Genomic DNA, 14,407 nt, shown 5'->3' on the forward strand with positions numbered 1-14,407 from the left:
ATGGGGTGTACTGCTCCAGTTTGGAACTTGAAGTGGAAAAAGAACAGACTGTTGTCTACTTGCGTTAATGATCGCATGTGGTTATATTGTACTGAAGAATTGCAATTTGGATAAGGGAAGATTTAATTTACAAAATCTTATATAATTTTTTTTAAAAAGAAAAGAAAAGTGGTATATAAAACTAATACAAGAGTACTGGAATTGGAAATAGAGACGACTTTTCTATCTGACCTGAAGGAGAAGTTAAAAACATACTTAACCTCCTTCCGTAAGAAACTTAGAGGAAAAAGAAGAATTGGATACTCCATTCATGTGATTATAAATCGATTATTGTAAATCATAATCACGTTTTGTATCCGAGTTTGATATTATTTTGCTCTGAATTACAAATATATTTTGTTACAAAATTTGAAATTGACATTTAAAAAATGGGTAAACCATCTTATGGTAAGAACTTTAATAGCTCGATATAAAAACAATGATTTAGTTCAATTTACATAATTAGCATTTATTGTTTAGAACAAAGAAGGGAAAAGGGGAAAAAGTTATCTTGGATGTATCGAAGGAAGGCTAAATTAAGAAGAGCAAAAAGTTCTGAAGTAAAAATAACAGATACTGCAAACATAAAGGAACAGAATTCTCGAATAATTGTGAAGAATTTATCCTTTAAGGTATATACATGTTTGAATATATCCAACATCAAATAGAAAAATGTATTTTAATTTTAAAAGGAAGAATTCCATCTATTAATGTTTTATTCATTTCACATAAATTAATTTATTATATAATACTTATATTTTCTTAGGCAACAGAAGAAGATGTAAGGAGATTTTATGAGCCATTTGGTGAAATCAAAGAAATAAACTTTTTGAAGCGTCCAGATGGAAATCCAGTGGGATGTTTCATAGACTTTAAGCGTGTTGAAGATGCTTCAAAAGCGATATTTAATACAAATAAAAAGGAGTTCCTTGGTATTTATAAAATCAGGCTTAAAAAAAAAATGATTTTGACATATATGAAACATGCATTGCTCATTTTAGGAAGAAACATAAACAGTAACTGGGCTATATCAAAACTCAAATCCGAAAAACTTGAAAAATATCTTGCTGAAAATCAAGAAATTGATAAAGATGAAGGATCTTCTCAGGATACTCAAAAAGAAAATGATGACAGTAGTAATACTCAGAAAAAGATTACAAAAGAGAAGAGTAACTTGAGAAAGCAAAAGATAAGAAAATTACACAAGATGAGAAAACAAAAAAAACGAGCCAGGATTGTAATAAGAAATTTAGCTTTTCAGGTATTTGTTATATATTATGTGAAAAAAAAAATATTTCTTTTTTAATACTTTTACATTTGAAAGCCTTCAATTTCTTCATAGGTTACAGAAGTTAATTTGAAAGAACATTTTGCTCAATATGGCGAAATAGAGGAAATAAAGATTTTGACCAAACCTGATGGTAAACCAACTGGAGTTGCGTTCTTACAATATAATATTGTACAAAACGCTGCAAAGGCTATACATTATGCAAATATGTTACCTCTTTTAAATAGGCCTATGATAGTTGACTGGGCTGTTCCTAAAACAAAGTTTTTTCAAAACAATACAAATGTGAAGGTAGAAATCAAAACTGAACCTATTGATGAGGATGAAGTACATAATATTTCAGAAATAAATGCATCTTCTAACAGTAAGAATGACGTTAGTGATTCAGATGCTGAATCAGATAGGTATTTAAAGTTTGAACTGTGTTAGAGTATAAGTGGATATTATCAAGATTAACTTATAATGTTGTCATCATTACTTTTAAATAATGAATGGATAACGTTACATTTTTTTGTGTAACAGTAATGATTTGACTAGTTACTTTTATTATTACTTATTAATTAATTTCTAGCGAAAAATTAATCAGCTGCTGCATTGACATGTATAAAGATCATTGAAATCGGTGAAGTCGATCTTAATCTAAAATTTTACTAAAATTTTATTTTTTTAATATATATTTATCAGGTTTTGAATTTTAGTTTTTTACTAGAAGATAGAATTCTATGATTTTCTATTTATATTTACTGCAAAAATTTGTAGAGTATATATTCTATTAAAAAAAGTAAGAAGTATAGTAATGACTCATTAATTTTTGAATAATGACAACGAGTTATAAAGTAACTTTGCCAATCCTGGATATTACCTATATATTTTGTAAATTGTTTACTTTCCTCTAAATAATTTGTTTCTCTCTGTCTTTTTTTTTTAAATAATTTTACAATTTCTAGAGAAGTTACAATGGAAAGTATAAAAGAGGAGACTGAATCTGATGATGAGATAAAAATACACGAAGCAGAAGATACTGACGATGAAGATAAAAATGATGATAATGATTCCAATGTAATTGATAGATCTGTTATTAAGGAAGAAGATATTGATCAAGAAGAGAAATATTTTGTAAAACGTCCAAATCGAGTGTCTAATGATGTTGGTGAAGGAAAAACAATTTTTCTGAAGAATATACCATTCTCTGTAAAAAATGACGAACTTAAAAAGTGCATGGAACAATTTGGACCTGTTTACTATGCTCTCGTGTGTATGGATCCTCTGACCGAATATTCTAGAGGCACCGCATTTGTTAAATTTGAAGTAAGAGTAGTTCATTCGATAAATGTTGACAATTTTTCATTAGTTGTATATTTTAAATCATTCAATTTAGTTTATCAATTTTGTTTATCATTATAAGAAATATTTTATTGTGCAGCGTGTTGAAGACGCCGAAAATTGTTTGTCAGCTGGAATTGAATTACGTTTACGTGACCAAATAATTGAAGCCCACAGAGCATTACGTAGAAATGAAGTTGAGGACAAAAAGAATTTAAAAGGAAAAAAGATTAAAGATTCTAGAAATTTATATCTCATTAAAGAAGGAGGTAATCTGAGATTTGATTGTAAAATATTATTATGCTATATAAAGTAATTTTAATATCACGTTGTTGATTTTTTAGTTGTGTTGGCCAAAAGTCCAGCCGCAGCGGAAGTGTCAGTATCCGATATGGAAAAACGTTTGAAATTAGAGCAATGGAAATCACAGATGTTACGTAACTTGAATATGTTTGTATCGAGAGTACGGTTAGCTGTTCATAATTTACCTTCCAATTTTGATAACGAAAAACTTAGGCAGTTATTTAAAAATCACAGTGGTCCTAAGGCTATAATTAAAGAAGTAATTTTATTTAGAATATATAAATGTTACTTTTCTAATGACATTTGAAATTATATAGGCATTAATTAATTTTATTTGCAATTTTTAAGGCACGAGTTATGCGTGATTTGAAAAACGTTGATGCGACAGGAAAAGGAAAATCAAAAGAGTATGGCTTTGTTACATTTACCTCTCACGAAGATGCACTTAAAGCTTTAAGAAGTATAAACAATAATCCAAATATATTTTCTAAAAGCAGAGTAAGATTATAATTTTATTTTTATTATTATTAATTATTTCGATCTTTTATATATTAGTTTACAAATTTGATTATAGAGACCTATAGTTGGATTCTCGATAGAAAATCGTATCTTAGTGAATGCGAAAGAAAAAAGAATTCAAAAAAGTCGCGAGCACAATCCATTGTGGTTTGGAAACAAAGATAAAAAGAAAAATGAGGACAAGGAAGAAGTTCCAACTAAACGAGTTAAAGTTAGAAAATTAAATGATCAAGAAGAAAAATCATATGCAGGCATGACCAGCAAATTAGGTCAGGATAAATTAAGGTCAAACTTTAATCTCAAATCACAAGCCGAATTACATACGATGACTGTAAAAAAGCAGAAGAAACTGAATAAAGCGGCTAAGCAATTGAACGTTGTAAAACAAGAAAAAATAAAGAAAAGACAAGACAGCATGCCAGTAAGATATTAATTATAAATTTTTATATTTCATTTAATTTAAATATATGACTAAAATTTTTTGTAAATTTTAGTTATATAGAATTTTCTGATTTATGGATTTTTTTGGCTGTCTTTCAATATTCATTGTCAGTACTAAAAATCTGTAGTATATATTACGTGCATTATAAATTTTCATCATTGATGGTGAATATCGGAACACCGATTTTATAATACTTATGTCATTTTTTTTTAGTTGAAAAAAGCAAAGAAGCTTGATGCAGATGATGCAAATTTCAATAAACTTCTAAATAATTATAGAAATAAGTTAAAAGGAATTGATTTGAAAAAGTCGAAATGGTATGAATCCTCAGTTGGATCTTAATATGAAGTAAGATAAAAAAATTAAATAATATTTTGTACAATAATATGAACATTTAATTATGCAGCATATACATTATTGTTATTTCTGTAATATGTACGTAAGGTAAAAAAATGATTTTTAGTAATTAAGATTTTTTTCTTTACCATTATTTAATTCCTACTATTTTGACTCCTATTAAATCATTTTGTCAAAATAAAATAATTATGTCAGTATTTATAGTCGGTTTTTATTTATAGGACCGTCTTAAATACAGTCTTAAGTTGTTACAATTCATAAACCAATCGGAGCCGTACTAATAAATAAATTAATGGGCTTTCTACAATAAGCCATTACCTAATCGTAAGAAATTGACCGATTACAATCGAATGTGAGAAGAAGAATTGATTATGATTGATTAATTTCTTATGATTAAAGCTTAGATAACTGCTTATTGTAGAAAATCCATACAAGATATCATTTACTTAAGACGGTTTTCAAATAAGAATTATGAACATAGTATATATGTATTTTATTCTTTCACAACATTGTATCTACAGATCTGTTATTATAATATTTCCTTTTCCTGTATTCGTTCTCTTATGAGCTCCACATTCTTATTTATGATTCTCTCTGAATATCAGATATGTACATATAATATACTTCATTCGCGAAACAAATTAAGCATTTTATGGAGGAAGAATATCTCTTTCACCATGAGACAATCTTAGTTTCCCTTTAAAAAATATAAAACTTTTACTTGAATTTTTACTTCTTTTAAATAAGCACAACTGATTAGAATATGCAATTAAAATTGAGTACATTTCTTTTTGTTGCGCCTTTGATAATATACCGCGAATACGTTTTCGTGACGTATATCATTAATAATTGATATAATAAATTATAATTGCGACGATCTATAGGAAAGTTACAACAATGTGCAGCGAGTGACATTTTTGCATCAATTGCATGATGAAACAATAAATTGAGCCAATAATAATAGAATTACAGTTATCTATAGATACAATATTACATTCCTCTCTAAATCGCGATATGCTTATCTTTCGTATTTTCCGAGAGTACCGTAGTCCTCAGAACATAGGCAACATTGTTATTTATATTGCGGATGTGAATGAGTTCTCTCTTCTTTTCGCAAAATTCAGTTGAAGAATGTCCTATTCGACAATTCGCTATTCGCTCGCCGATGTTGCGAAATGCAATGGCAAAAACGGAGTGAGAACCTGGATCGTTATCCATGACAACATTTACGATGTAACGGATTATATGCAACAGGTACATATATTATAAAATTGTATATTACAAATTGTATATTTTTTCCTAAATGCAATTACATTTTTTTTACATTTATTAAATTCTTTCAATATTCTATATAAAAAAGCATTAAAATAAGATTAAAAAATAAATATTTTACATAATATTTTATATTTTATATAAAAATATTAAAATATAAGATATGAGACATTTTATGAATGATTAATTTCTTTATTATTTTATTTTAATGCCTTTATAAGCAAAAAAAATTGAATTATGTAAAAAAAACTTAAAAATTTTAACTAAAAAGAAAATATCAATAACATTGATATCAAAATTGTATAAAGAAAAAATATATGAGCGGGTGTCATTTTATATTTGACAATCAAATATTTGGAAATCGTGGAGGTTTAGAGAAAAATATTTCAGACACATAAAAATTGTAGGTTTTTGAGGGGGAAAGAAAATAGTGACCTTGGTTGATCTTAAGATGTTCTTAAGATCAAATTCCTCAAAGGAATATAAATTATAATATAAATTATAATATAAATTACATAAAATTTTTTAATGTAATCCTCTATAGAAGTATTTTTATTGCATATTTTAGTAGCTTATTTCAAGAGCTTTCCAAAACTCTGTAATAAGTAGGCCAACTACATTGTTTTCTCTGTGTATAAAATTTCAAAATCTGGTCGAAATGTTTGATCTCATCCTCTGTACATAAAAATAACTTAATAAATTAGAATATATTAGACTTAAATTAAGTATAGGGAGAAATATTATTTACAGCATCCTGGTGGTCCAGAACTAATCGATGAATATGCAGGAAAAGACGCGACTAGTGAATTTGATGAATTTGGACATTCTTCAGATGCGACAAAAATGCTCAAAAAATATTTGATCGGTGAACTTGAAGATGTAAGCATTCATTAATTTTATGTCATGATCATAATTTAGCAAATTGGAATTCTCATAAGTAATATCCACGATTTTATAATTTTCCATGTTATTAGATCAACTAGATAAAAACATTTGATTGTCTTTGTCTCATGTCTGACCATCTAATAACATATGGCAGAGAAATCGTAGACATTACTTATAGAATTTAGTAACAGCTAACTCACGATCATTATCGCTCTCAGACTCTCTCTTTCTGGTATATCAAATTTTTCATGTTATGTATACACTGTCGAATATATTGTTCTCTCTCTCTAAAGTTTGAGTACTCTGTGAAGAACGAAAAAATAATCTGCTGTATGTGTATTAAATATTTGAGAAACGCTTGTGCAATCAATTGTTAATACTTGTAATAAGTTGATGCTTGATTTATATCAATTATCAATATAACAATATGAACGTGTAATCATTTCAAAGTGGGTTTCCATGCAGAACAACGAGTCATTATGATATTAAAATGATGTCATAATGACTTCAAAATGATCATTAAAAGTCATTTTTCAATCATTTCCGATTCATTTTAATGTTATTTTATCATTATCGTAACTTATTGTTCTGCTTGAATTTGGATTGGATTAAGATAGGAATCATTTCGAATTTTTCCGCTGTTCAGCCGATAAGGGAATTGCGAAAAAGTTATTTATTTTCACTATATAAAGATTAGCAAAAATCTTGGGTTTACAATGTAGAATAAAAGAGTGGTTGCGGAGGGATATCCGGGAGCAATGAGTCTAGGAATGGTCCTTATTATTATAGAAAATGTTTGTACAATAACATTTGGGTTTCTTCCACCATGGGTCATATTATCTCATATGATATGCTGAATGTGACATATACCACAGTATATGATATATGACATTACAGGAAGATAAAAGAGTTAACAGAATAAAGAAGCGCGCTGCTAACGGAATAAAAATGAAAGGAGAGGATAAGCAAAAACGAAGGTATTTAATTAGTAATATTTATACTATTAATCATAATGCGAAAAAATTATTTATATTTATATTGTTTAATTTCATTAAATACCATAATGGCACAAAAAACTTTATCTTTCCAAAAAACAATTCTTCCATAAGAGGAAAGAAGTATACAATCTTATACATAGTAGTAATATAAATTTTTTAACGCAGAAGAAATTAATTTAGTAATAATATACAATGTGAGTTAATAGATAAAACACAAGCACTTATTATTATTAATTTTGCTATTTTCATATTTTAGGCCTTTCTTAAGATTGATCTGCGGCAAATGTACATGTTAAAGAATGCGTTGTAAATATCAATTGCATACATTATTTTAAATATATAATTATATTTATCACATGTCATTTATGTTACATTCACTATCTAAATACAGCATCGTTTATGACGTGTATATTATATTACTGATAAGAATCATCAAAATTAAAAACCGTCTTATCGCTTACGTGACATTGCGGGCATATAAGAATGAACAAGGAAAACCGATAGAGCTAATTATATTCATCAATACGAGTCATCTACTTATCGTATTCATGAACACTGTACAGTCAATTTTTTACTTAACGAAATTTCCATTATAAATAATCTAATCTTATTGAGAAGTTTTGAGAATTATTATTACTATTACTTTTTTAATTAAATTGACAATTATTACTTATTACTTTTTAAATTAAAATTGACAAAGTTTAATTAAATTAAACTTATTTAACAAAATTAAATATTAAATCTCATCCGATCGTATATGTAAGAACACAACCAATAGAAATAAATATCTTTAACGATAAACTAGCTGGATTTTAAGTGCTTGTATTATTCTGTGTGAATTATATGTAGTCCTTTAAACTGCGCGCTGAAATGATTTTTCGGTCTTAAAACGCGAACTCTATCGCAATATCACAAGTTAAATTAATATTAGCAATTTAACAATTTGATTTTTTTTCGCATCTTAGTAATGATCTTAATAATGCTGAATGACGTTAAAACCTGTAAATTTTACGTAAACACAATTAGCGCTTAATGCTTATTAATGTGAGCACATCATTAATAGTTAAAAATAAATACCGAGTTCTATAAAAGAAGATATATTTAATAAATTATATATTTAAATATTTATATATTTAAATAAAAAAAATATATAAATAATTTTAAATAGATATTTACTTAATTAATAAGATAAACGATGCTTTCTAACAGAAGACACAGACGACACAATGTAACATAGTGAATCACAGTAAGTTTGTTGTTTGTCAATGTTAAACAAAGATGAAATGATCACTGCGTTACACTGTGTCTCTGGAAGCACCAAAATATTCAATTAAATCCAACCTCCTATTACTCGACCGGTCGCTTTTGACTTTCCTTGCAATTTTGTAGTTTGAACTGGTATTTCAAGTTTCTTTTCTGTTATATCAGATTCAACATATTTTTTCGTATCAATTTCCTTATCTACTTCCCTGGTCTTCTGTCCAGTGTTATCACTATTATTTTCCTTTATATTTTTCGACTGTTGACGCTTATCATTTTCCGTCTCTTTTTCCTTTTGCTCATTTAATGTTTCTCTTTCGCTCTTTACTTCATTTTTTCGCTGTTGTTCTTGGACATTTTTCTCTTCTTCCTTTTGCTCATCTAATGTTTCTCTTTCGCTTGTTACTTCATTTTCTTCTCGCTGTTGCTCTTGGACATTTTCTTCGACTTTTTTCTCTTGATTGAACGTAGCAGATGATATCGATTGCTTGCTTATTTCTTCTTCTATAGAATCCTCGGGTATAGGTGATGGTGATTTAACTTCAGCTTTAACAATGAGTCCTGCTTGTTTGTTCACACTACTGTTTGTAGACTTTAATAGACTTTTCTTAAATGTTTCAATGGCCGGTCGTGGAACCACATTTGTAGAAGTTTCCATTATCAAAACTTTACTGTTTTTTCGAGGAGCCTCCTCAGTTTCATTATCATTTGTTTCTGCGAATGAATAGTATTTAAATAAAAAATTATAAAATTATAAGGTTCTTAATCGATCTGAGAGAAAGTATTGAAAGGATTCAAGATTAAAAAAGTCTCATGCAATTATTTTAAAGTTAAATAGGAATTGTAAGGAAATACATATCAATTTGTTAAATTTTTGATGAGAAAGTTAATTTAAACTTGGTAAAAAATTCATATATCGATAAGAGATTGATGTATACTATATGGAATTTATTTCGACTCTGTTAATCGTCTCTGTTAATGAAATTGAAATTGGAAATCAAAAAGTATTAGATAATATAAATGCTAAAGAATTTAAACATAAATGTACTACCACCGTTGAGCTGCTCATCCGGTTTGTTCTTGCTTAGCATAAACTTGGCATAGGCTATTCTAGTAATTGGAGTGAAGTCCGAGAGATTCGGATTATATTCGAGCAGCCGTTTCGGATCCATAGATGCTAGATCAGAATCCGGCTGGTGTCGCAATTGGCGACGTAAACTACGTCGGGTTTGACGTTGCATCGCTTCATTTGTACTTCCGATAGGATCCATGGCGATGGTGCTTTGCCTTACTACGGCATTCCAGTCCTTTTTATCAACTCCGCTCCCTTTCCGTCCAATCGCCCTTGCAATTTGACTGAACACGTCTTTTGGCTCTTTTTCGCTTTGAATAACTGCTTGCACGATGCCCTCCACAATACCTATCTGGAAATCTTTCTGGAGTCGGCGTTCCATCACTTTGCCTTTTTTTCCGGGTACTTTAAAAGTATAAAAAATTATATTTTATAAGTGTACTTGCTTTTAAAATAGTATCTGCAATAATCTGTACATTTTGGGTCGATAATTTCGTAGACGCCTACTGTCTAAACATTACTGTTTACCGAATTGATCTGGAGATCTACTCTCTAAATCTTTTGGAATAAAAATTGAGCTAATCTTGAAAAAAAGAGTGAAAATTTTGAACATGAATGGCAGATTTTCATTCTTTTTTTAAAATAAAATTTCACTCTTTTGAAATGAGATTCCAAAGGAATTATGGAATTTTACTCTTTTTTTGGAGTGAATTTGAGTGAACTTTCATTCCAAAAGAGTGAAATCTTATTTTTAGACGAATCATTTAAAGAGTGAATTCAGCGCTTCCGAAAATCGATGAGTAAATTCGAGCGAATTCGACGTGAAGCGAAACAAATGAACGATAAGATAATAGGTGATAAGGATAAAATAATAGAAAATGATCTTCCTGATTTTCCACGCGGTAAAATATACGTTTATGATCGATTATTATATAAATAATAGATTTATTACATGTAAATATACTGACTATTTGTTTCTTCTTTGTCGAGCATTGGTGTGCACATTCCATTTTTCCTGAGGATATCGATCAGATCATATCGAAAACTCGAAATATCCTGGCGAATTTCCCTGACATCATCCTCCGTAATACCAAACTCATCTCGTTTCCTTTGTTCAGCCGTCACATAACGACGTATAAGTAGACGCACTACAGTGTCATGTCTAATCATAGCTTTCTCCCGAGACTTTTTCTGAAATAAAATAATAAAATAATTTTGTTTTGAATAACTGTTATCAATAACTGTTATCAATAATAAAATCGAGTAACTTTGATATTAATGAAAAAGGAATTGTCTGATACATATATCTTCTCGCATTCTTTCAGCGTGAATACAATTAAACGTAAAGAACGTAAAGACTTTCGAAATTGTCAATAAAATTGTCAATCTCTTATTCTTCTATATATTATTTGAAACAAAAAGTTTAAAATGCAATCCATTTAAAATTAATTGAAAAATACAATTTTGTTATTTTGTAATAGGATATAATTCGTTAAAAGTTTCTTATTTATAATCGTTAAATATAAAATTATACGCACAAAAATGAATTGTAGTTTCAAATGGTTTCGTAAATTTTTTTTGAAAATTGAGCAAATGGAATTAATAAAAAGAACATTCTATTTCGAAACTTTTACTTTAATAGATAAAAATTGTTTACTATAAAAGATTTTGTGGAATGATTGCTGCCTCCACATTTGAATAGTTTTCGGAAAATTTTATTTGTTGGAATCATATTAAATGGCGGTGGTACAGTATCTCCATCCTCGAAATAACTCATCCATAAATGACTCCTGGCAAATTTCCATTCTGTATCAGATCTTTCCTAAAAATATACAATTGATGTGAGATTAAATGTCAATTTTAACAAAGAATATTGTGTAAAAATTAAATAATTATAAAAATTACTATAAAAATTTATAATATAAAAATTAATTAAAGAAAGACAGGAGATTTGTATGTTCAAATTAAATATAAATATAAAAAATTTAAAATGAAAATCTATTTAAATAACTTGAAAGGAATATACCCTCATTGAGAGAAATTTATTTTTTTCTGAAATAAATTCGCAAATTTCTTCTTCAATTTGTCTATACAGACATCTCTTGACCTTCCTTGAATAATTTTTATATATATTTATTGACAAGATATCTTAAAAATATTGACTGATTCTACCGAAATGATTTGATAAGAATTAGACATCATAGCAATCAGCATATTCAATAGCACAATGATGTTTATCACGGAATAAGATCCAAACATGAGGAGCGCCCAAAATCGTGTAAAGCTCTTAATGCCTGTCAAGTCGAACGACATTAAATCAATCATGCCGAAACTTGCCCAAAAGAGAGATTGTGATGCCTCAAACAAGCTGAAAGCAGAAATCAAATTAAATCTCGTCAGAAATCTCTATGAATATTTTCAGCCTTCGTACTTAGTAAATCTTCTCCATATGGAGCAAGCTTTCTCTTGATTATCGAAATCTGGCAGTTCGTCGGATACGTGATAGCATTTCCTTTTTTCTAAGTCAGCATAATACCACATCAACTGATTCATGCCTAAAATAAAACATAAATTTAAGGCAACGTCCTACATTTTTTTCATTTTGCGATCGCACTGAACCAAGAGATTACCTGTATTGACTGAGAAGTAAAAGTGGGATGATTTTTTGATCAGTACAAGGCTTATGAATAACGAAACTTCGGTGAATGACTGAATCGGGAAGATGCGTTACTTACCGCACCCAAAGGCAAATAGCACAAGAGTGTAGATGAAAAAGAACTTGATAATATCTATTATCATCCTCCCGAGGGAAATCTGGAGCGGTCCAAGATGAGGATTCACGCTGAATATATGGACAAGTTTTAGAAAGCTGAAATACATCCACGCATATGATGTGTGAATATTAATCAATAAGAAACATTTTCCAAACGCGTGCGCGTTCACAGAAATTACCTAAATATCATTCCGGCTGCGAATGCTCCTTCTGAAAGCAGCATTGGATCGAATGCGTGCCATTTATCTCTTGGGTACCAAGGATCTAAACCATCCCAATATTCTCTCTATATAATTGGAAGATTTGTGTTAAATTTAACATTTTTCACAAAAAATACTCTTATATATTCAAATTATTTTACAATCAATTGTGTGTCTTTATGGTAATTATTTCAATTCAATTAATTTTAGAATGCAAATATATGCAAACCTATACTTATACCTGTACTATCCACCAAGCCGTAATACGCATACTTATCCAGATTACGTAAAATGTATTTTGAATGAAATCCACAATATTCCACAAATCTGACATATATTCAATTAACCCATCTGTCCATAAAGCCTTAATCTCACCTATGATTAAACCTACAAATGCATTTGATTAAAAATGAAAAGAAATAAATTGCCAAGATAATTTATAACGTCATTTTTCGGCAAACTATAAATCATTTTTGTTATTAAGATAAAATTAATTGTTTATGTAAAAATTTCTATATATTTATTTAAATTTAAATAAAATTAAATTTTTATATACAAAGTATTTCCTAACTTATATATTTTTCTCAAAAATTTTAGTAAATGAGATTTAGATTGGCAAAGACTCCGCACTAATTGTAATTGTTGGAAAATTTGGATCCCGGTAAAATGAATTCGTTTTCTCATATACTGTAGCTTATAACAGAGCCTTCTAACTCAAGCACGGTGTTTTATGTTATGAAATACTTCTTCTTTTTTCCTTCGATTAGATTTTTGATCTACAGAGATACAATATGATCTGTTTCTTAGGTTCAGAAATCTAATGGGGGGGGGGGAGGGAAGCAAGAGGGATTTCATAATGTAAAAGGCACAAAGTTGGAAGATTCTGACTTATAATATGATAAACAAAAGATAAAATACAATTTGACTCAATAATGGATAGTTCTTGAATTTTAGTATATCAAAAAAAGTTAAAACTACTCTGTTTTATACCTTTCATACATAAAATGATAATCTTTCTTTCATAACTTTTGAAAAAAGTTGTAGTATTATATGATTTATTTTATAAATATGTATTCTATTCTTTTATAAAATGTTATCTTATGCTCCATTTTAACCTAAATCGAAACTACATTTATTGCTTGGTAAACACTATCGCGCTATTAGTTGTACGAACAGCATTGGTAGCGTTTGCATTTATAGCGTTTTCAAACGCACTCATAGTGTTATTTTTAGAACGTTGTTTCATATTCGAGAGTTATAAAAATGCGTTCAATTTGCAACACCGGCCTCTGTGCATGTACCTGCGAGATAGAGTTTGTTTAACCATGACACTCCTCCTTTGTTTCCATATTCACTCCTTTGTTTATTTTTTCTCTCTCCAAATCTAAATAAATCTTCGAAGTTTTGACGTAACATTTGAATTGCATACTGAATATTTATTTGTATTACCTATCGTCATGTTATTAGCCTATATTCGGATTATCGCATTTTGTTACATTTTTTAGAACCCTATATATTCCTAAATAATTTTTAATATCAGGATTTAGTTACTTATTACATAGATGACCACGCCTGTTTCAACAAAACCCGGGATGCAGCCACGTTCCCGTTTTTTCCAGTTAGCAAGTATTTCTCGCATCCACTCGTTTCCAAATAATTCGATTAGTAAGTATTCA

At 28.8% G+C, this 14,407-nt stretch overlaps 3 protein-coding genes across 3 annotated transcripts in view; 2 read left to right on the top strand and 1 right to left on the bottom strand.

Moving 5' to 3' along the window:
* Nucleotides 1–428: 428 nt before the first annotated feature.
* LOC105624741 (RNA-binding protein 28) lies at nucleotides 429–4,463 on the top strand. Its single transcript, XM_012206098.1, has 11 exons — nucleotides 429–447; nucleotides 520–671; nucleotides 806–971; nucleotides 1,041–1,300; nucleotides 1,382–1,731; nucleotides 2,260–2,635; nucleotides 2,751–2,919; nucleotides 2,995–3,212; nucleotides 3,302–3,451; nucleotides 3,528–3,893; nucleotides 4,128–4,463. Exons 1-11 carry the CDS (start codon nucleotides 429–431, stop codon nucleotides 4,254–4,256), a joined length of 2,355 nt encoding a protein of 784 aa, XP_012061488.1. The 3' UTR covers nucleotides 4,257–4,463.
* A 939-nt stretch (nucleotides 4,464–5,402) lies between these two features.
* Nucleotides 5,403–7,722, top strand: LOC105625709 (cytochrome b5). Its single transcript, XM_012207033.1, has 4 exons — nucleotides 5,403–5,525; nucleotides 6,294–6,422; nucleotides 7,326–7,405; nucleotides 7,683–7,722. The coding sequence occupies exons 1-4, from the start codon at nucleotides 5,403–5,405 to the stop codon at nucleotides 7,720–7,722; spliced, it is 372 nt and encodes a 123-aa protein (XP_012062423.1).
* Nucleotides 7,723–8,756: 1,034 nt separating this feature from the next.
* Nucleotides 8,757–14,407, bottom strand: part of LOC105625710 (transient receptor potential protein-like) — a 13,281-nt gene continuing 7,630 nt past the window's right edge. Inside the window, exons 5-14 of the mRNA XM_012207034.1 lie at nucleotides 14,283–14,407; nucleotides 12,973–13,118; nucleotides 12,711–12,817; nucleotides 12,494–12,627; nucleotides 12,190–12,313; nucleotides 11,931–12,126; nucleotides 11,416–11,580; nucleotides 10,727–10,949; nucleotides 9,735–10,163; nucleotides 8,757–9,400 (exon numbers count right to left, since the gene is read on the bottom strand). The exon at nucleotides 14,283–14,407 is cut by the window's right edge and continues 28 nt beyond it. Of these exons, the coding sequence (XP_012062424.1) occupies nucleotides 8,757–9,400; nucleotides 9,735–10,163; nucleotides 10,727–10,949; nucleotides 11,416–11,580; nucleotides 11,931–12,126; nucleotides 12,190–12,313; nucleotides 12,494–12,627; nucleotides 12,711–12,817; nucleotides 12,973–13,118; nucleotides 14,283–14,407 (2,293 nt within the window). The remainder of the gene's footprint in view (nucleotides 9,401–9,734; nucleotides 10,164–10,726; nucleotides 10,950–11,415; nucleotides 11,581–11,930; nucleotides 12,127–12,189; nucleotides 12,314–12,493; nucleotides 12,628–12,710; nucleotides 12,818–12,972; nucleotides 13,119–14,282) is intronic.

Source organism: Atta cephalotes (genome assembly GCF_000143395.1).
Source record: "Atta cephalotes unplaced genomic scaffold scaffold00003, whole genome shotgun sequence".
NCBI classification, from domain to species: domain Eukaryota; kingdom Metazoa; phylum Arthropoda; class Insecta; order Hymenoptera; family Formicidae; genus Atta; species Atta cephalotes.